The following is a 23,378-nucleotide window of genomic DNA, read 5'->3' as shown; positions in this document are numbered from 1 at the left end:
TCAAACAAGCATGAATTTTCCAAATATATGAAGCTCACTCCTTTCATTTTCCAGAAGTTAAAAAAAAGTCATAACCATTTTCATGAACATCTTAAAATAATCACATACTCTCCTCTTTTCATAAAAATATACCAAATAAAATTCAAATTGACTTTTAGGCCGGGCGCGGTGGCTCAAGCCTGTAATCCCAGCACTTTGGGAGGCTGAGGCGGGCGGATCACGAGGTCAGGAGATCGAGACCATCCTGGCTAACACGGTGAAACCCCGTCTCTACTAAGAAATACAAAAAATAGCCGGGCGAGGTGGCAGCGCCTGTGGTCCCAGCTACTCGGGAGGCTGAGGCCGGAGAATGGCGTGAACCCGGGAGGCGGAGCTTGCAGTGAGCTGAGATCACGCCACTGCACTCCAGCCTGGGCGACAGCGCGAGACTCCGTCTCAAAAAAAAAAAAAAAAAAAAAAATTGACTTTTAATGGCACAAGGTCATAATCATGGAATATCAGCTATCAAATGCTGCCTTAATAGTGCTATTTAGGCGTAAGACTGTTTACCCCGCATTCATTTTACCAAAACTCATATGCCTTATCATCATTTTTTGTGTCAAATTTCATAGTTCTCTGCATCTTCCAACTTCACTAATGAGTCATTTATTGTACCTAATGGGGTAACTTTTAAAATTTGCTCTTTCTAATCCATCATGAGTTGGGAGCCCAGAGAAACAAACTGGTGAGAATTTTGCCTAAAATACTGACATGGGGGCTTCAAGTAAAGTCTAGAAACAAAATTGTTTTACATTTTTAAAAATCCTACATAAATGGTATTTCTCTGTAACTGGCTATTCTTGCTTAGAGTTAGCTCAAGTTCACTCATCCCTTTTATTTTCTATGTATGAGTATATCACAATTTATGTATCCATTTTCCCTTCTTCAGGGAATAATCTATTCTTTTTTTTTTTTTTAAGAAACGGGGTCTTGCTCGGTTGCCCAGGCTGGAGTGCAGTGGCACAATTGCAGCTCATTGCAGACTTGAACTCCTGGGCTCAAGTGATGTTCCCACCTCAGCCTTCCAAAGCGCTGGGATTACTTAAAGGCATGAGCCACTGCGCTCAGCCAGGGAACCTAGTCTTTATCCTCAGATAAACTTTTGTCTTTACCTCTCCTTGTGTTCTCAGCCTGCTATCTCCAATCGAGGTTCAACTGCCTGGATCCAGATCTTGGAACTTGTGGTCAGCCGTTTCCATCTCACTCTCCTAGAATCCTTGCCCTCTTTATCTTCCACACACTCACGGCCATTTTCATCCCTGGACAGTCCCCATCTACTTTCTATACTCTCATTCTGGTTATAGAATACTACTACAGAAATTCTGAAATGATAATGAAGGGACTCAATTCAAATTCATGTGTTCTGATCTCAGGGAAACAAAATGATCCTTGTAGATGCCTTACTAATTGCTCTACAAGGGATGTTCCAAATATTTTCTAATCTCTAGTCCCCAACCCTACTCTTGTTCCCCTTAATTTCAACAGATGGCTTTGTATTATGCCCACCTTATTTAGAAATTCAGGGCCATCAGATAGGATCTCTCTCAACTGAAGTGGAGAGACAACATACAAAGCTATTGCAATTACCCAGGAGAAAGGCAGCAGGGCAAGTAGAATTCGTGGAGAAAAGAGAGACTGACTAGGTAGACACTAGGATATGACATACTAAGGGACATCCATATACTCTGATAGACAACAATCACTACAACAAAAGTTAACACTTACTAAATACTTGCTATGTTCTAAGAACTATGCTTACACTGCACTTTAAACACATTTGCCCATTTAATTCTTGCAGTAATTCCAGGAGGCAAAAATTATCATTATCTCCATTTTATAAATAAGGAACAGAGAGAAGTTTAGAGAAATTAAGGAAGTTGCACAAGGTCATAAAACTGGTAAGTAAAAAGCTAGAATCTCTACTCAGACTGATTCTTGAGCCTGCACTCTCAAACACTGCAAAATAAATAACGTATTTATATCTACATTCTAAACTATTAAAAGTTCAAGACTCAGAGTCTACAAATACATGCCACTGCCTACTCCCTCCACTACCCATATATATCTTACACCATACAGGGATTCAGGCAGTCCCCACCAACTGATCAGAGTTAGCAACTGAGATGAAACCTAAACCTGGTAGACAGGGGGCAGACAGTACAGTAAAGCTCCTTTGTGCAAATCAGAAAAAGATACCCGCTCTGGGTGGATAAATTACAAAAGGTCATTCCTGCCTCCAGAAGCTAAGCTGGAGTTCAGCCCCATTCACCTCCTTGCACAGGCCCCTTGTGCAGGGCTCCTTCTGCACCCATTGTACACAGGACCCTCTTGGTAAACCTATTTCTAGAGTTGTCCCCTCTCTGAACTCACATACTCTACATTCTCTGAAGCTTTATCTTCTCAAGAACATGAATCTCTTTCTAACTTCTCACCCTTATCATTTAAAAAATCTGAGGGATCATTACAAATTAGGAAACTAGGCCAGAGAAATCGGTGATATGCTGATGATCATACCACAAGTTAATAAGGCACTGAAATAAAAATAGGCCCAGCATGGTGGTTCACATCTGTAATCCCAGCACTCTGGGAGGCGGGCAGATTGCCTGAGTCCAGGAGTTCGAGACCAGCCTGGGCAACATGGTGAAAACTTGTCTCTACAAATAATACAAAAATTAGCCAGGCATGGTGGCGTGTATCTGTGGTCCCAACTGCTTGGGAGGCTGAGAGGGGAGAATTGCTTCAGTTTGGGGAGGTCAAGGCTGCAATAAGCTGTGACTGCACCACTGCATTCCAACCTGCATGAAAGAGTAAGACCTCGTCTCACAGCTCCTCTTAATGCTAGTTTAATATCATCATGAAGTAGCCTGCAATCCTTTTAGGGATGAGGCAGAGTTGATATCAATAAGAACAACTACATATATGCAGAATATTAGGATATTAGGCTAACAAGACAACAGTTTTCAGTTTTTGTAGTTGATGTATTGCAGGGAAGTTGAGGGAACACAATTTCATTCACAACAATTGTACATCCGTGTTATAATGAGCTATGTCATGACAACTGACATATACAACATAGGGATGAAAGGGGTCCACATACTGCCTACAAAAGTAGTATACAGTACATTATCATGAGAGAGCAATAGCAAATTTCTTTTATGCAAGACACATAATTAAAACAAATAATTTCTTTTTAAAAAGTAATTTATAAAGAAAGCTTCTCTGAAGAACAAAAGAACTTAATGTCTTCTATCTTATTGACAGCCATTTACTTTTTACGTAAAATACTTTGAAAATGAAAAGCCAATATAGACTGGTCATCTTGTTAAGTACTACATTCATGCAGTACCATCAAAACTTTTTCAATGATCATTAGACGGTGGTAACATAAAGCACAAAGGAGTTCATTTATATAATGGGGTTAAAAAGTCTTCATTATTAAAGAGCCGTGACTTTCTGAATCAAAATAACAGATCTCCAGTAAACTCCTTTTTTATCTTTTTGCAGGAATTGGGAGCTTAAGGTTATAAACAATGAAAAGCTATACGGTTTAGAAATTGGTAAGTTAAAGAATATTAATAATAATAAAGCTTCCTTTAAGCACTAAGTGAAGTGGTCATTATGAATTTCCTTCATCTTAATCAATGGAGCCTCATCAAGGACAGATTAGCAGAGTGGCTTTCTCAGAGAAGGCTCAGGCATCAGCTTAAGAGTCATTCTTCTTTTTTTTTTTTTTCTGCGACAGAAGAATCTCACTCTGTCACCCAGGCTGGAGTGCAGTGGCATAATCTCAGCTCATTGCAGCCTCCACTGTGCCCGGCCTCAAGAGGCATTCTTAAGGGTATTAAGGATTCGAGTTAAGACCTCACATAGAAACCTACTAAATTATCATAACAGGAATTATGCATCTTTAAATAAAGCATTTGGCATCTCTTAGGAATTTTACAAAGATCTTTGCTGCTTTTCAAAACTAGTTTTAAGAAAATAGCAGAGATAATCACCAATTTAGGGTAAGTTTCAGAAAATACAAAATAAACTACGGAAACTTTGTACCTAAATGACCTAATTAAGTTTAACAAATATGAACACTAAGATACTTTAAATTATAAGATACAAATAATATGATTATAACGCTTAGTACATTTCCCTCTGGATAAAATACATGAAAGAAAGGTTTTGGTTAATTGACCTTCTGGTTAACCATTAAGTACTACTGTTGTTGCTTTTTAAAGCATCGAGACATATATTTTATGTATTAACTGAAAGTTAATTTGCCTTTGATGAATCAGAATATATATCAGGATTACACAGTGGTTCAATAGCATCATTATGCTCATTAATTATCACCCAGATTACCTGGATCACTAAAGATATAGGTTGCTCATAAAGAAAGAGTTTTCAGTGTGTAAGAACAAATATATGAACTGATAATTTTGAAGCCTATCCTATTACAATAATGCTTCATACTGGATACTGCTTACCAAAGAACCCAAACACTAAAGCAGTCATGAACTCATGAAATCTGGTCATTCTGCTGATTATTTAACTGTTGTATGCACAAAATAAGCAAGAAGGGTCTCAATACAAGGCTATCCCTATGTCAACAATACACAGCTTTAAAATTCTGAGAAACCTTTAATATACTTTCTTTACTTTTTAGCAGTCATTCTCCATAAGAAAGAGCTAGTTTCCATGTTATTTGTGGTATGAGTAGAAACAGTTGCACTCTTAACACTTCTTTTGACCCTCCATCCATTTCCAATAACCAGCTTCCTACCAAGACTAATACCATTCGAAGACACAGGAATTCTGAGGAGAAAAGGGATGGGAGTAGTACATGGATGGCATTCTCTCCTCTTTTGGATTCCTAGCATTCTTTTCATGAATAATAACTGCAGAGACTAGATGCCACCCCTATTTCAAGCTAAATTAAGCAGAACAGAAAGATAGTTTGGGGCAGTATACTCATTTAATAATATTCTTTCTAGAAATATTTTACCTTTTATGTTTTTACATTTTTTCTATTGTTTAATAATATTATTTTACAAAAATTCTAATAGCCCTTGCTATGGTCAGAATGTGTCTCCCAAAATTGATATGTCGAAGCTTGATGGCCAATGTAATAATATCAAGAAGTGGGGCCTTTAGGAAGTGACCAGGTCATGAGGGTTCCTTCTTCACAAATGGGATTTACTCTTCCACTCTTCTGCCACGTAAATGAGATGATGAATGACAATAATTTTTAATGCATAATTCTGGAAAATGAAATAGCTAATCTCTCTAACCACATCTAACATACAAATACTTATCACAGATTTGAACATTCTGTTAAATTTTTAAAATTTCTATATATTTTTGAATAGGTATTAAATGTATATGGCATAAAATCCAAAGGGTACAAATGCAAATACAGTGAAAACTAAATCTTCCTTCCTTTCCTGCCCACGCAGCTACCCAACCACCTTCCTTCAAAATACATACGTATTCTTAGAACACAAAATATCATACTTTTCTGTACCTCGCTTCTTTTACCTGAGACCGTATGTCTGGGCCAAATTAATTTTAACTGGGAAGAGTCTTTTAAGTAAGTCATATCTAATTGCTTAGCATTTTATTTGGTCCTCAGAAGTTCAATGTAAGGAATATTTTCAAGATAGGATGCCTCACAGAGGAACAAAATACCCTAAGAATTTTTTCTAAAGCATTTTATACCTGCCATACTGAGTAAATATGCAGTAAAACGTTTTCTTTTCAACTAACTGAGCAAAAAAGGTCTGTACTTCGAATTAGTGAAATCTTTATTAGAAAATGTCTTTTAAGCCAGGCACAGTGGCTCACACTTTGAATCTCAGCACTTTGGGAGGCCAAGGAAGGAGGCTTGAGTCTAGGAATCTGAGACCAGTCTGGGCAACATGACAAAACCCCATTCTCCATTAAAAACACAAAAATTGGCTAGGCATCCTGGTGCTGCCTGTAGCCCCAGCAGAAGGGGTGGCCTGCCCCTCCACACCTGTGGGCGTTTTTCGTTAGGTGGAACGAGAGACTTGAGAAAAGAAATGAGACACAGAGACAAAGTATAGAGAAAGAAAAAAGTGGGCCCATGGGACTGGCGCTCAGCATACAGAGGACCCACGCCGGCACCGGTCTCTGAGTTCCCTTAGTATTTATTGATAATTATCTTTACCATCTTAAAGATAAGGAAGTGGCAGGACAATAGGATCATTTTAGGGAGAAAATTAGCAGTAAGACATATGGATAAAGATCTCTGTGACATGGGTAAGTTCAAAGGAAAATGCTGTGCCTTAATACGCATATGCAAACATCTCCACAAACCTTTTAGCAGCATTGCGCCAGCAAGTCCCGCCAGCAAGTCCCACCTTATGCCGTAAGGCGGTTTTCTCCTATCTCAGTAAACAGAGCATACAATCGGGTCTCACACCGAGATGTTCCATTGCCCAGGGACGGGCAGGATTTTTAACCAGCAAGCTGCCTTCAGGCACTTGTTTAACAAAGACACATCCTGCACAGCCCAAAACCCATTAAACCTTGAGTCACCACAGCTCGTCTCTTGCAAGGACAAGGTTGGGAGCAGGGTCACAGATTAACAGCATCTCAAATACAGAACAAAATGGAGTCTCTTACGTCTGCTTCTTTCTATATAGACACAGTAACAGACTGATCTCTCTTTCTTTTCCCCACACCCAGCTACTTGGGAGGCTGAGGCTGGAGGACTGCTTGAGCCCTCAAGAGGTGGAGGCTACAGTGAGCTGAGACTGTGCCACTATATTCCAGCCTGGGCAACAGAGCAAGACTGTCTCAAAAATCAAACAAACAAAAACATCTTTTAAAGAAAAAAATGCCTTACCTCTTCTAAGTATATAAATTTAGTCACATCAGTCAAAAGAAGTGAAACCCTGGCTCATCTGAAGGTAGTGAGTTATCTCAATTAATTGTTCACAGTCAGTTACAGATTGAACTCCTTGTTCTACTCTTTCTCCTCTTCTCACTGCTTCACTTGACTAGTCTTAAAAAATTAAATGAATTAAATAAAATTTAAAAATAAAGAAGTGAATCCCAGTACATATCCACTTATTCCAATTAACTGATTTTAAATTATTTATAATTAACATATTTTCTATGTTAATGGATTTTTCTAAAAAGCTTAATACTTAAAAACAGGTTTACATATGTTAAGCAAATGCTCTTCAATCATATTTATACTAGAAAATTTTACTCTGAAAAGTAAAGGATATGCTAAAAAAAAAAAAAAAAAAAGTTGTGTTTGTCAAGCTTCGGAGACAAAATTTTAAAAGTCAATATTCAATATACCATGGTATAATGACAAGGGAAAAAAACTAGCTGGGGCTTCTTATCCCATTTTAGTTTTCCTTCATATGAACTAAACAAAAAGATAAGTCTTTATAAAAGCTAAGCTACTTAATGACTTATAGGGACACAAATTTTTAATCTATCCTTCTATTTCCAAGGCCCCTCCCTACTTCACATTTTCTTTCCTTCTTGCCTAAACTATAGCAGTAAACTTCTTACTGGTCTCTCTTTCTTCCAATGAGGTTCCATGAAAAAAGGATCTTTGCAGTTTGGTTTTTTTTTTTTTTTTAAGGCTTAGAAAGTGCTAGGTTAAATGATGTTTAAAAAACCTTTTTCTTTAAGACAGGGTATTGCTCTGTTGCCTAGGCTGGAGTGCAGTGGCACAATCATAGCTCAATGCGGCCTCCAATTCCTGGGCTCAAGCACTCCTCTCACCTCAGCCTCCCAGGCAGCTGGGACTACAGGCGTTTGGCACCATGCCCAGCTAATTTTTTTCTTTTCCTTTCTTTTCTTTTTTTTGTTGCCTAGGCTGGTCTTGAACTCCTGGGCTCAAGCAATACTACCATCATGTCCTCCCGAAGTGCAGGGATTACAGGTGTGAGCCTCCCCATTGAGCCAAAAACAAAATCCTTTTAAAAAACTCTGTAGGCCGGGCGCGGTGGCTCAAGCCTGTAATCCCAGCACTTTGGGAGGCCGAGACGGGCGGATCACGAGGTCAGGAGATCGAGACCATCCTGGCTAACACGGTGAAACCCTGTCTCTATTAACAAATACAAAAAACTAGCCGGGCGAGGTGGCGGGCGCCTGTAGTCCCAGCTACTCGGGAGGCTGAGGCCGGAGAATGGCGTGAACCTGGGAGGCGGAGCTTGCAGTGAGCTGAGATCCGGCCACTGCACTCCAGCCTGGGTAACAGAGCAAGACTCCGTCTCAAAAAAAAAAAAAAAAAACCCTGTAGTACTACTCAATGCATTTAATATTCAGGTACATTGTAAATCCCAAAGATATTACAACATATAGTAGTCACCTCTTATCTTCAAGGGATACATTCCAAGACCCCCAATGGATGCTTGAAACCTAGTACCAAACCTTCTATATAATATGCTTTTTCTATTTCTATTTTTTTCAAGTATAGTACCAAACCTTCTATATACTATGATTTTATCTTTTTTCTATATCATACCCATGATAAAGTTTAATTTATAAATTAGGCACAGTAAGAGATTAAAAACAAAAACTAATAATTATGTTACTATTATTAAAGAATTAGTAAGTAAACTAAGGGTTACTTGAACACAAGTAGTGCCACACCATGACAGCTGACCTTAAAACCAAGATGCTCCTGAGTGCCTCGCAGGACAGGCAGCATCTACAGCATAGTTATGCTGGACAAAGGGATGATTCCCAGCCCACGCAGATGAAGCAGGATGTCGTGGGATTTCATTATGCTACTCAGAATCATACACAATTTAAGCTTATACATTGTTTACTTCTGAAATTTTCCATTTAATATTTTTGGACTGCAGTTGACTGCAGTAACTGAAACTACAGCAAGTGAAACCATGGCTAACAGAATACTGTATAATCATAATAGGAGAATACTGTATAAGCCTTTCTTTTCTTTTTTTTTTTTTTTTGTTGTTGTTGTTGTTGTAGATAGGGTCTAGGTCTGTTGCCCAGACCGGGGTGCAGTGGCACAATCATGATTGATTGCAGCCTTGACCTCCTAGGCTCAAGTAATCCTCCCACCTCAGCCTCCCAAGTTGCTGGGACTACAGGCACACGCCACCAAATCCAGCTAATTTTTTATTTTTTGTTTAGAGAAGGTTTTGCCATGTTGCCCAAGTTGGTCTTGAACTCCTAGGCTCAAACAATTCTCCCACCTTGGCCTCCCAAACTGCTGGGATTACAGGTATGAGCCACCATGCCTGGTCTATAACTCCTTCTTAACAATATAGTGATATTCTAAGCAGCATAAAAAATGTTGGCCCAAACAGTAAACTACTCTATCAGTCAAGGTCCTACTTTCCCTTGCCAACTTTACCTCCCACTATGCTTCCTGGAACATCTGTTGCCCTTTTATACCTCTGTGCCTCTGCCCATGCCACTACCTGCCATGTCCTTCTCTAATTTCTACTTTTTTTTTTTTTAAAGACAGGGTCTTGCACTGTTGCCCAGGCTGGAATGCAGTGGCACAATCATAGCTCACTGCACCCTTGAACTCCTGGGCTCAAGGTATCCTCCTGCCTTGGCCTCCCAAGTAGCTAGGACTACAGACACACGCCACCACGCCCACCTAATTAAAAAAAAAATTTTTTTTGGTAGAGACGGGGATCTCACTATGTTCCCCAGGCTGGTCTCAAACTCCTGGGCTCAAGCAATTCTGCCTTGGCTTCCCAAAGTGCTGGGATTACAGGCGTGAGCCACCTCACTGGCGTCATCCCTACTTATTGAAATAATGTCCAATAGTACAGGCCTAGGTTCAAAAGGTAGTTCCTCCAGGAAGTCACTTCATATTCTCCCCAGTAAAATTTGTATTCTTCTTCCTCCAAGGACTCTATAACTTTATTAAAGCATTTATGTGTCTGTCCTAGGTTGTATTTGTAAATATATCTTTCTCACTCACTAAATTGAAAAGACTTGAAAAATAAGAACTGCCTGGCACATAGTTGGTATTCAAAACACCATCTGAATTGGAATAGTGATTTTAATTTTTCCAAAGACTATCTAAAAATAGATCTTACTGTATTACACAATTACACACAAACCTGCAAAGAAGGTAGAACAGATGTTATCATCCCACCCCATCCCCTGCCACACACCACTTGACAGATTACTGTAAACATCATAATTATTATTATACTAAACAGTTAACATTTCTTGAACATTAAATATGTGTCAGGCATTAAGCTAAGTGCTTTACACAATTTACTTCATTTAATTCTCAAGGTGACTATATAAGATAGGTTCTATCATTACCACCAATTTACAGATGAAGAAACTGAACTTCCAAGAGGCAAAGTTTTTCTCCCATATCTGACAGCTAGTAGGTTAGGGCTGGTAAGTGGTAGAGCTTAGAATCAAACTCAAGTCTGTCTAAATCCAAAGCGCGTAGTAACTGCTACACTTTTCTGCCTTTCACCATTTGCTCAGTTGCCATTAATAAACTATGGTGTCCATGACAGTTCATTTAAACTTAGCAATAAAAAGTATTATCCAGCTTCAAAGATCCCAAAATTCACTAAAATAAAATCTGACATTTGTACTACTGAACTGTAACTGCAACAAGAAAATGAAAGAATTACTTACTTGCACAATTTGCCTCCTGCCATGTGGTATTAAAAAACTCTGAGAGAATCACAACTATTTGCATTCTATCTGCCATTAAGAGACTTCTGGCACAACTCTGACTCTCTGAAGTATTCTATAACAAAAACAAGAGAGAAAAATACAATCTGAGTATTTTTAGACTTTGCAAACAACTTGAGGCAAAAACCTCACAAAAAATAACATTTATTACAAGCTTTGTAACATTTTGTTTGATATGATCAGATAATGTTAACATTAATAATAATAATGATAATAAAGTAATTAGCAGCTAACATTTATTGGTACTAGGTTCACCTGCAAAGGAAGAAAATCTTTGTACCTAAATAGCTTGTACTCAGATGGAAAAATACGCTTTTGCAGATCATTTTAATAATGAAAGAAACTCATGCTATGCAAATAATAAATCCAAGTTCCCAAATTATTTGATCCTTATCTATTTTCTTTCCCTTGTGCCCCAAGCAAGGAACTAAGTCCTACTGACCCTTAATTCTTTCACAGTTATTTAACTCCTACTATTTACTAGGCACTATAAAAATCCTGAAGTTTTGATGATATAAAAAGTATAAAAGAATGCCATCGATTCTGGGGCTTTGAGAACCTCTCGCAGATACACAGACAAGGAGTTATACAGTGTGACGAATAATAAACGAGAGTGGTAACTCCTGGGAAGCAAATGATCAGCCATGTGGGAGAAGAAATGGAAAAAAGGAGAAAAGGAAGAATCTCTGCTTTAAAATATTTGCTGATGTTCATTTTGGGAAGGTTATCTTCTTTGTAGTTTAGTTTTGTCATACCATTAAAAGGTCCATTTGAATGAGTGCTTGCTTTTAAAATAGTGAATTGAACAAAACATTTTATTTATTATTATTATTATTACTATTATTATTATTGTTATTTGAAACAGAATCTCACTCTGTTACCCAGACTGGAGTGCAGTGGCAAGATCTCAGCTCACTGCAGCCGTTGCCTCCCAGGTTCAAGCGATTCTTGTGCCTCAGTGAGAATCTGGGACTACAGGCGCATGCCACCACACCCAGCTAATTTTTGTATTTTTAGAGCCACTGCACCTGGCCATGAACAAAACATTTTAAAAGACTCCTTTTTAGAATTACCTTCTGAGCAATACCAGTCATAGAAGAAAATTTTCTATTATCACTTTTTTTTTTGAGATGGAGTCTCACTCTATCACCCCGGCTGGAGTTCAGTGGTGCAATCTCAGCTCACTGTACCATCTACCTCCTGGGTTCAAGTGATCCTCCTGCCTTAGCCGCCCGAGCAGCTGGGACTACAGACAACGTGCCACCACACCTGGATAATTTTTATTTTTAGTAGAGACGGGGTTTCACCATGTTGGTCTGACCGGTCTTGAACTCCTGACCTCAGGTGATCCACAAGCCTTGGCCTCCCAAAGTGCTGGGATTACAGGCATGAGCCACCATGCCTGGCCTATTATCTCTTCTTAAGTAGAAGTAATAATAGTGTATTAATACAAGCCTGGGTCACTAGCTAGTGACCTTGGGCAGCTAACCTACCTCTCTAAGGTTCGGTTTCAAAATCAAGGGTCCTACAGTTACTGTATGTATTAAATGAAATAGCATACATTAATCACTCAGCACATTGTCTGGTACACAGTGAATGATATATGCTATTTCACCTAGCTACCATGCTGCCAACATGAAGTGCTCTAAGTAGGTTTAGTTGGATAAGTGTAATTAGTTGCTTAAGTTGAATCTTCATAAGTAGGTGACTGGCCATTTTAAAAATCAATATAGTAAAGCCTGTATGGATGTTCAGTGTGTGGAATAGTTCAGTTGAGGAAGATATCAATGTAGTTTTGAGAAGCTAGGAAAGAGTTCATGAAGGAAGCAGGAGATGAACTAAGCCCTATATTGAGGAAGAGAAAAGGATTCGAAAATAGAAGAATTAAATGATCATGGCATGAAGGTGATAATGATTATGTAGTATTCGGGGAGTATTCGGTAGTCTATGAAAGTAGGGCTATTAAAGGGCTAAGTTAGAACAAGGTTATCTATCCTGGCTAACATGGTGAAACCCCGTCTCTACTAAAAATACAAAAAACTAGCCGGGCGCGGTAGCGGGCGCCTTTAGTCCCAGCTACTTGGGAGGCTGAGGCGGGAGAATGGCGTGAACCCGGGGGGCGGAGCTTGCAGTGAGCCGAGATCGCGCCACTGCACTCTAGCCTGGGAGACACAGTGAGACTCCGTCTCAAAAAAAAAAAAAAAAAAAAAAAAAACAAGGTTATGAGAAGCTTTGAGGGTCATGAGAGTTAGTGAGAAATTCTTGAAGATTTTTGAGGAGGGTGTCATGAAAAGCAGTTTCAGGAATATATGTTTAGGCCGTGATATGTAAGGTAAGGAGGCAGGGAGACTTGCATTACACTACTTCTGTAGCTCAGGTATAATGAAAGGATGATGACGGCAGTGAGGACAGAAAGGAAATGACTAATAATCCAAACGATGATGAGGTACTTATTTAGTACTTCTCAGTTCTAAATGTCCCAACTGCACTTCCTTACTTAATCCTCATAACAACTCTATGAAATAGGTACTGTTAGCTGGGTAGAGGGTAAACTATCAAAGGTGACTGAGAAGGAAGAATTGGAGAGAGAAAGAAAAATAAGGAGAGCACAATGTCCTGTAAATCAAGGAAAAGGGAAGTGGTGGTTGTGTCAAACCCTGCTGAAAGAATTGGAGGTACATCTGTCAACACTGACAGTATTGGTGACACTAACAAGAATGAATTTGATGGTGTCTTTGGGTGTGAAAGTGAGGTCAGAGTGGGTTGAACAGAGAACGGAAGATGAGGATGTGGGAAGAGTGAACCTAGACAACTGCTGAAGAGTTTGGCCTTGATGGGGAGATAAGAAAGAGAGGTCACTAAAGAGCAATGTGGGACCCATGCGTCATTACCCTGATGCATGGTTTCTTAAAGCATGATACCCACCTATTACGTTTAGGTTTCTCTTCTGGACAGACGTCCCTTTAAAATGGAAACTGCCACATCTTGGTATTCACAACACCTCGCCAAGTGACCAAAAAAGCAATGGTCCTTGTTTATACATAGACCTCTTAATACTCAAATCTATCATAACCACTTAGCAGAACCCTAACTATCATGAAGCCAGCCATTTCTTTTGATCATGCCTGCACCCAGGAAGTCAGGAGTTGCTGGCAAAAATATTAACAACACAGATTAATTCCACAGTAAATCCATAATCCTAAACCATATCCCTCACTTTTCTATCTGCTCATTCTCTCCTTTTTACAACTTTTCCACTCTCCCAGAAACTCTGATCCCTCTCCCACTCTTTACTCTCAAGAGAAGATCTAGCCTCCTGGATAACAGAAGCCTTCGAGCTGAAACTCTAACCTGCCTACCTCTACATGTAACCTCTCTTTCTACCCTCCTATTATGGTGGGGAAGGCACCTGTCCCTTTCAAGGCCCATCTCTCTGAAGATGCCCTAGATCCCATCTACCCTGCCTTTTCTGGAAACTGACCTTGTCTGCTTCCCACTCCCTCCTACAGAATCTTCACCTTCTCTAAAGGACCCTTACTATCAACATTTAAACATGTCCAGCTCTCTCCCATCTTGGGCAAGAAAGAAGAGAAGGCAGGACAAAGGAATGGAGGGACAGGGGAATGGAAAGAAATGACAGAAAGTTGGCCTGGCATGGTGGCTCACGCCTATAATCCCAGCACCTTGGGAGGCTGAGGCAGGTGGATCACATGAGGTCAGGAGTTTGAGACCAGTCTGGCCAACATGGTGAAACCCCACCTCTACTAAAAATAAAAAATTAGCCAGGTGTGGTGGTGGACACCTGTAGTCCCAGCTACTCAGGAGGCTGAGGCTGGAGAATCGATTGAACCCAGGAGGTGGAGGCTGCAGTGAGCCGAAATTGTGCCATGCATTCCAGCTTAGCCGACAGAGCAAGCCTCTGTCTAAAAAAAAGACAGAGACAGACAGAAATGAAAGAAAGTCTCTGAGTCCCACATTGCTCTTTAGTGACCTCTCTTTCTTGTCTCCCCATCAAGGTCAAACTCTTCAGCAGTTGTCTAGGTTCACTCTTACCACGTCCTCATCTTCCAGTCCTCATCTTCCAATCCCTGTTCGTTCAACCCAATCTGATCTCACTTTCATACCCAAGGACTCCATCAAATTCACTCTTGCTAGTGTCACTAATACTGCCAGTGTTGACAGATGGACCTCCAATTCTCTCAGCAGGATTTGACAAAAATAACCACCCCTTCCCTTTTCCTTGATTTACAGGACATCATGTTCTCCTCATTCTTCTTTATTTCTCCAATTCTTCCTTCTCAGTCACCTTTGAGAGTTTACCCTTTACTTAATCTTAAATTCTTAGTGTTCCTACTAATTCTTCAGGTATGTTCACCCAAGTCATAATTTCAAATGCCATTTGTATGCCGACACTTCCAAAGGCGTTATCTCCAGTCCAGTCCTCTAGATGTCTATATTCAACCACATAGGCAATATCTCCACTTAGAAAGCTCATAAACACCTCAAAATCAACAAGTTCAAAACTGAGTTAATGATCTTCCCCCACTAAACAGACTCCTCCTGCCAGCTCAGTAAATGACAACCCTATTCACTAAGCTGCTCTTATTAAAACCCTGGAAATCATCACTACCTTTCCTTACTCCCCACTTTCAATTAACCTCCAAGCCTCTAATTTCTGCCTCCTAAGTATCTCTGAAATCTACCCATTTCTCCCCATCATGATGGCCCCCACATAATCTAGCCACTATTGTCTCTCAAACCACTGCAATAGTCTAATTATAATCTTCCCACATATCTTCTTCCCCTACCCTCCCCAGCCCCAACTCCCTCCATTTTCTGTCACATAGCAAAGTACAAATCTGATTATGTCATTCCACAGAATTAAACCTTTCAATAACATCATACCGCTTTAAAATCAAAGTCTAAAATCCTTAACATATCCTACAAGGCCCACATGACCTGCCGCCTGTCTACTTCTTCAGGCTCAGACCATGGGTCTCCTTCTTGCTCACTGCACTGTGTTCTAGACCTCAAATACACCACAAACTCCTTCCCATCTCAGTCTTCATGCCTGCTATTTCTTTACATGTACACCTTCCCTCCCACGCCCCATGTTCTCTCAAATTGTAGATGTCTGCTTTAATCACTGACCATTCTACCTATCCCCCAGTCATACTCAAGATCAGCACTCTTGTCATATGCATTGGTAGCATCTGGGTTTTCTAATCAGCAACACTTACCATACATGAATTAAATAATTATTTGTATAAGGAGATGCTTAATGTCTGTTTTCAGACTACAAGCTCTGCTCATTCACGCTATATCCCTAGTAGCTACCACAACCTGTACATAATAGGTACTCAATAATATTTTTTTGAATGAATTCAGAAGAAATATTACATTTTCTGATCTCTAATGAAAGGCATAGATTATTATACTATGTTCTGGTTTTCTCCCTATAGTCCTAAGAATTTGTTAGTTGATAATCTACAGTAAAAGTATATTGAATACTCACCAAATACATAACCCAAATGACTAGCACTTCACAAAGATATACAGATACATAGATAGATAGAGATAGATAGGTAGATGGATGGATCTATAAATCTAAATTTTAAACACTATCTAAATTTTAAACAAACCAAGTAGAATAGGACAGAGCCTACCAATTCAGAATCTGAGGGGGCAAAAGCATGCTCAGGACCATTCTGATAATGCTGAATCACAATGAAACTATATCCCTATCAGTTTAAACTAAAAGGAGCAAGTATGACTCTAAGGAAGAGAGAACCCCTCAGTTCCATCATTCAGGTTTCAGAAATCACTGTATTTTTTACCTTGAGATAATAAAACTATATGCGATCCCTGTCCCAGAAATTCTAAAAGGAAGTGACAAGAACCTAGGATTCGGCCGGGCGCGGTGGCTCAAGCCTGTAATCCCAGCACTTTGGGAGGCCAAGGCGGGTGGATCACGAGGTCAGGAGATCGAGACCATCCTGGCTAACATGGTGAAACCCCGTCTCTACTAAAAATACAAAAAACTAGCCGGGCGTGGTGGCGGGCACCTGTAGTCCCAGCTACTCGGAGGCTGAGGCAGGAGAATGGCGTGAACCTGGGAGGCGGAGCTTGCAGTGAGCCGAGATCGCGCCACTGCACTCCAGCCTGGGTGACACAGTGCAAGACTCCGTCTCAAAAAAAAAAAAAAAAAAAAAGAACCTAGGATTCTTATCATGGAAATTTATTATAGTTAAACTAATTATATTGCTGTACCACATAAATAGCTTACTAGTTTCTGGCTTTGATTCTTTTTTTCTCCTTGTTATACTCCTCTCCTCTCTCAATCAATCCATGTCCATTCACACTAAAGAAGGGTAGAAAGAATGCCTTGAGATTCAGCTTGTAGGTTTCCTCTGATCAATCAGCCTTGCTCTGTTTCCTCATTTTTTTTTTCTTTTTTTGAGACGGAGTCTCACTCTGTCACCCAGGCTGGAGTGCAGTGGTGCAAACTTGGTTCACTGAAACCTCAGCCTCCCACGTTCAAGTGATTCTCCCACCTCAGCCTCCTGAGTAGCTGAGATTACAGGCACACACCACTACTCCTGGTTAATTTTTTATATTTTTAGTAGAGAAGGGGTTTTGCCATGTTGACCAGGCTGGTCTTAAACTCCTGGCCTCAAGCGATCCACCTGCCTCGGCTTCCCAAAGTGCTGGGATTACAGGCATAAGCCACTGCACTTGGCTCTGTTCCCTCCTTTAACTTGGCATTCCTTTCACTCTTTTGCTCTAAATTGCTATGGTACAATTTATAACACTCACCGATATTTTCCTATTTCTCCATATAAGGTACTTTATTTCCCCTAACTATACTGATAGTTTGAGGCCTGAATCTTACCCTTCTTTTCCTTCTTATCCTTTTACCAGCCCAATATTCAAGAATAGTAGGTGCTTGCTAAAAACTAATTTAAATGAAAGACTGAGTCTGAGTCAAACAAAATACATTACACTGGATAGGCCAGGCGTGATGGCTCATGCCTATAATCCCAGCACTTTGGGAGACCAAGATGGGTGGATCGCCTGAGGTCAGGAGTTCGAGACCAGCCTGGCCAACATAGTGAAATCCTGTCTCTACTAAAAATACAAAAATTAGCCAGGCATGGTGGCAGGCACCTGTAATCCCAGCTACTTGAGAGGCTGAGGCAGGAGAATGGATTGAACCCAGGAGGCGAAGGTTGCAGTGAGCCGAGATCATGCCATTGCACTCCAGCCTGGGTAACAAGAGGGAAACTCCGTCTCAAAAAAAACAGGCTGGGTGCGGTGACTCACACCTGTAATCCCAGCACTTTGGGAGGCCGAGGCGGGCAGATCACAAGGTCAGGAGATCGAGACCATCCTAGCTAACACGGTGAAACCTCGTCTCTACTAAAAATATAAAAAATCAGCCGGGTGTGACAGTGGGCACCTGTAGTCCCAGCTACTCAGGAGGCTGAGGCAGGAGAACGGCACGAACCTGGGAGGTGGAGCTTGCAGTGAGCAGAGATCTCACCACTGCACTCCAGCCTAGGCAACAGAGTGTGACTCCGTCTCAAAAAAGAAAAAAAAACATTACACTGGATAAATAAACCTCCCCAAAAGACAACTAATTCCTTCAAGTTCACTCATGACACATTTTTCCATAGGTTTTTGTTTTGTTTTTTTGCAATGGAGTCTCACTCTGTCCCCTAGGCTGGAGAGTGGTGGCACTATCTTGGCTCACTGTAACCTCCTCCTCCCGGGTTCAAGCAATTCTCCTGCCTCAGCCTCCTGAGTAGCTGCGCACCACCATGCCCGGCTAATTTTTTTTTTTTTTTTTTTTTTTTTTGTATTTTTAGTGGAGACAATTTCACCATGTTGCCCAGGCTGGTCTCGAACTCCTGGCCTCAGGTGATTTGCCTGCCTCAAACTCCCAAAGCACTGGGATTACAGGCATGAGCCACCATGCCTGGCCTCATAAGTTCATTATTATACATGATGGTTCAACTCCCAACCAGTCCGTATAGCCTTTTAAATCTATAAAGTACCTCAGAACTGTAGAAGTCATGTTTTTGAGCTAAAGAATCATATACAGCTCTACTGGGGAAACAAGGGGAGCCGAGACCAAGGCTTAGGATGAGTTGGAGAGAAAATACAAAAAAAGTTTCCCTGACTCTTTTCACCTATTTATCTACTTCCTTTCACATCAGGGTGAGTTGAGCTGGGTACCCAGGTTGCTGGTAGAATCTGAGGGAGAGGAAGGGGGTTTCTACAACTCCCCCACTGGGAAGCCTCCTCTGGGTAGTGGGGAATTCATATAGAAATTCATATGCAGATTGGGTGATGCCTATAATACTGCACACTAGAGTTTGCGGTGCTACTTTTAGCCTCTTTTTAATTCCACAGTACCTACACATATGAGAAAAGCTTTGCTGCCTCCAAAGACCCACACTTTGCATCATGATCCCTGGCCATTCTGCCCACAATAACACTTGTTCTTTAGAGTAAATGGAACTCTAAAACAACTCATCTTAACTGCTCAACACTGAATATGATGCTATATCATATCCTGCTGCAGTTGATAGGGACATGTCTTAGGTACTATGTTTTAAAGTGATAGTAAGATATATATTCCTTGCTATACCCAATGCAAGTGTGCCTCGAAAATACTGCATGTAAGCCTGAATTTATTTACCTTGAAAATACGTCCTTGGCCAGGTGTGGTGGCTCACACCTGTAATCCCAAATCTTTGGGAGGCTGAGGTGGGTGGATTATTTGAGGCCAGGAGTTCGAGACCAGCCTGGCCAACATGGTGAAACCTGTCTCAACTAAAAATAAAAAAATTAGCCAGGTGTGGTGGTGCACACCTGTAGTTCCAGCTACTCAGGAAGCTGAGGCAGGAGAATCACTTGAACCCAGAAGGCAGAGACTGCAGTGAGCCGAGATGACACCACCGCACTCTAGCCTGGGCAACAGAACGAGAACTTGTCTCAAAAAAAAAAAAGAAAAAACAAACAAAAACACATGCTCTTTACAAAAGGGTTGACTACAGAATTTATTTAACGCAATAAATTCCCCATTTATGTAAAATGACAGATTTTTATTTTTACGTATGTATTTATTTATTTTGAGATGGAGTCTCACTCTGTTGCCCAGGCTAGAGTGCAGGGGCGTAATCTCGGCCCACTGCAACCTTGGCCTCCCAGGCTCAAGTGATCTTTCTACCTCAGCTTCCAGAGCAGCTGGGACTACAGGCACATGCCACCACACCCGGATAATTTTTGTATTTTTAGTAGAGACAGGGGTTTCACCATGTTGGTCAGGTTAGTCTCGAACTCCTGACCTCAGGCGATGCCCCTCCTCAGCCTCCCAAAGTGCTGGGATTACAGGCATGAGCCACCACACACAGCCATGACAGATTTATTTTAAATAATAACAGGCTGACTTAAAGCAGGATACAACTAGATACAAATTTATATTTAGTGCAACTATAAACAAGTTTAGACAAGTTTAAATTTATGAAATAATTCCAACCACATTTTCATGAGACTACTTGCTGTCCCCTTAATTCAAGAGGAACTTTCTCATTCTCCAATCCCAGTGTTATTCCTCATGTTTTTCCTTTACCAAACATATCCGGCCCACACCTCGTGACTCCCAACAACCCTGACACTCTAATATTTTCCTAGTCTAAACTTTATAAAGTACTTAAGAGCAGGAATTGTGTCTGTTTTTCTTTTTTAAATTAAGGCCCTCACAGCAGGTACCACACAACTAGAAACACCCTCAAGGTACCAAGAATGAAGTGCAGTCTTACAATTTCTTAACATTTTACCTCCCATTTACTTAGAGGTATTACTATGTGTCAGTTTTCTAATTTGTTGTTGTTGTTGTTTATGTTGTTTGAGACGGAGTCTCGCACTGTCGCCCAGGCTGGAGTTCAGTGGCGCGACCTCGGCTCACTGCAAGCTTCGCCTTCTGGGTTCACACCATTCTCCTGCCTCAGCCTCCCGAGTAGCTGGGACTACAGGCGCCCGTCACTACGCTCGGCTGATTTTTTGTATTTTTTAGTAGAGACGGGGTTTCACTCTGTTAGCCAGGATGGTCTTGATCTCCTGACCTCGTGATCCACCCGCCTCGGCCTCCCAAAGTGCTAGGATTACAGGCGTGAGCCACCGCGCCCGGCCTATCCCCATTTTACAGATTAGTAAACAAGGACAGAGAATGTAAGTAACTTGCCCAGAGTATACCGCTAATAAGCAGAATGGAACTGGACTCCTGGCCGCTAGCTCCAGACTGTCTATATCACAAAGATGAAGTCACAGGCAACATCTCTTTTAATTCTTCCAACAGCCGCATTAGGCAGCTGTTCTTTCCACTTTATAGAGGAGGAAACTAAGGTTCTGAGAAGACAATTACTCCAAGGTTACATAGTTAGAAGGTGGTGGACATGGAACATTTCCGGCTACAAAGCTCAAATTCCTAACCACTACCAGTGTCTCCATCCCACCTGTTTCAGAAAAGGATCCTTCCCGGGAACTCCAGGAGAAGATGACGAGAAGCTATGGTGGAGTGGGCGGAGGAAGAGGAAGAGGGTTGAGGAATCAGGACCCCCAAGAAAACCAATCACACCTATATGAACCAAAGCTGTCCAACAGCATTCATGGAAGCAAAAACCCAAACCCCAAGCCCCATAATGCCACCCCCTTTTTCTGATGTCCCAACTCCACAGACCCAGTCCAACCCCTTTTTCTTACTGTTGGGGAAACTGAGGCCCCCAGCGTTGACCATCATTACATCCTCCTCCTGTCCCAATTCTCCCGCGCCACAGTCCCGGACGTGGTCCTGTACCCACCCCCACGGCTCGGCTGATGTTGTCCATCTTGCTGACGACCAGCTGGAAGAGGGGGTAGCAGGTCTGACAGAGGCGCACGGGCCGGGCGCTGCGCACCAGACACCCTGTCAGCTCTGCGCTGCTGTTGGCAAAGTCCAGCAGGAGCTCCCGGCACTCGGGATCCAGATCCGGCAGGTCCGGGGGCAGCGACAGAGGCCCCAGCCTTCCACCCTGCAGCAGGGACAGGGACAAGTCCTCCACCTCCAACAACTGCTGCTCCGACAGGAGGTCGTGGAAGACCCGGTGCGGACTGCTGCCGAAGGGGAGCGCGCCCAGGGCCAGCCCCGACCACAGCAGCAGCCCCAGCGGCAGCCACGGCGGCAACGAACACCCCCGCCGCGCGGCTGTCGGGCCCGGCTCCATCACGGGGCTCACACACCCCAGGGCGCCCACCACCACCTCTCCGCCCCTAACCGGCACCGCTGACAGCCGCCGCTTCCGGTTTCCGCGAGCGCAGGCCGAGAGCCGGGTCACGAGGAGGGCGCGTCACGGCCCCGCCCCCTGCGCGCGACGCCCCGCCCCATTGGCTGCCGGCTGTCTCCGGGACGCGGGCCTGCGCGCGTGCAGGACGCGCCCACCCTGCGGCCGCGCGCTCCCCGGCCGGCGTCAGATGCGGTGCGCGCGGGAGTGGTGCGCTGGAGGCTCCCGAGCCCAGGCTCGCCAGCGGGTGACTACGAGCGCCCACCGCTTTGGACAGTTGCATCTCAGGAGTCCTGACCCTTGAACGCCCACCCCTCTGGGAGTTCCGGGCGTCCTACAAGTTTCTTACCTCGCTGGACGGACGACGGCCTCCGCTGTGGAAATGACCGTCGGCTGCGTTCACAGAGAAAGCCCGCTGGCCGGTGCCTCGGCAGATTTTCTGCGTGGTGTTCCTTAGCGTAGTTTTTTCCTCATCCCATTTGGAGAGAGTAATAATGCCCGTTGGTTATTATAGGTGGTGGAGCCTAGCGGTTTCCGAGCTTTTTGTTTTTGTTTTTTAAAAAACTCTCAACTGTCTGCCTCAGCGTTGTCAGATCGAACTCTCTGGGATGAGGGAAATATTCTACATCTGCGTTATTAAGGCAGCCACTGGACACATTTATGATGTTGAGCCGGCTGAGGAACTGAATTTTAAATTTTATTTAATTTAGGGCTGGGCGGGGTGGCTCACGCCTGTAATCCCAGCACTTTGGGAGGCCGAGGCAGGCAGAGCGCTTGAAGCCAGGAGTTGGAGGCGAAACCCCGTCTCTACTAAAAATACAAAAATCAGCCGTTGGGCGTGGTGGCGCAAGCCTGTAGTCCTAGGTTGAGCGGGGAGGATGGCTTGAGCCAGGAGGTCGAGGCTGCAGTGAGCCGAGATCGCACCACTGTACTCCAGCCTTCGCGACAGAGTGAGACCCCCATCTCAAAAATAAATAAGTGTTTGACTTAAATGTAAGTAGCCACATCTGTGTAGTGGCGACTGCACTTGCAAGTCTGGTCCGACAGTGGCCAAGAAGCAGGTTTGCTTGGAATTGAAGGAGTACTAGGGACGCAGCGCGTTCAGTGCTAAAACCCAGGAAATCCTGGACAAACTGCTCAACTTCAAACTCCTATCCAGTTTCTGACATGCCCGAGGCAAAAGCAGGGGACACTCGAAAAAGCGTCCTGATACCGTTGCCAGTCTGTAAAAAGAATTTAAGCTCATAATCTGGAAAACAGTTTTCTGACAAGTATCTGACCAACCAGGTTGGTAGAAAATTACTTTCGGGCTTTGTGTCATCC

The 23,378-nt window shown here is 42.4% G+C and overlaps 1 protein-coding gene across 2 annotated transcripts in view; it reads right to left on the bottom strand.

The window, feature by feature from the left end:
* The window catches only part of OSTM1 (osteoclastogenesis associated transmembrane protein 1), a 38,527-nt gene extending 16,423 nt beyond the window's left edge, over positions 1–22,104 (bottom strand). The window contains exons 1-2 of one of the 2 annotated variants that reach the window (XR_646599.2): positions 21,597–22,104; positions 10,672–10,786 (exon numbers count right to left, since the gene is read on the bottom strand). Coding sequence is in view for 1 of the 2 variants with exons in the window: in NM_001168985.1 (NP_001162456.1) it covers positions 10,672–10,786; positions 21,597–21,998 (517 nt within the window). In the remaining variant the exon portion in view is untranslated. The remainder of the gene's footprint in view (positions 1–10,671; positions 10,787–21,596) is intronic. The other variant, NM_001168985.1, reaches the window with a different exon arrangement.
* Between the last annotated feature and the right edge of the window lie 1,274 nt (positions 22,105–23,378).

This window comes from Papio anubis, chromosome 6 (genome assembly GCF_008728515.1).
Source record: "Papio anubis isolate 15944 chromosome 6, Panubis1.0, whole genome shotgun sequence".
Taxonomy (NCBI): Eukaryota; Metazoa; Chordata; class Mammalia; order Primates; family Cercopithecidae; genus Papio; species Papio anubis.
Note: the sequence above shows the minus strand (reverse complement) of the source record. Positions and strands in the feature narration are given on the sequence as shown.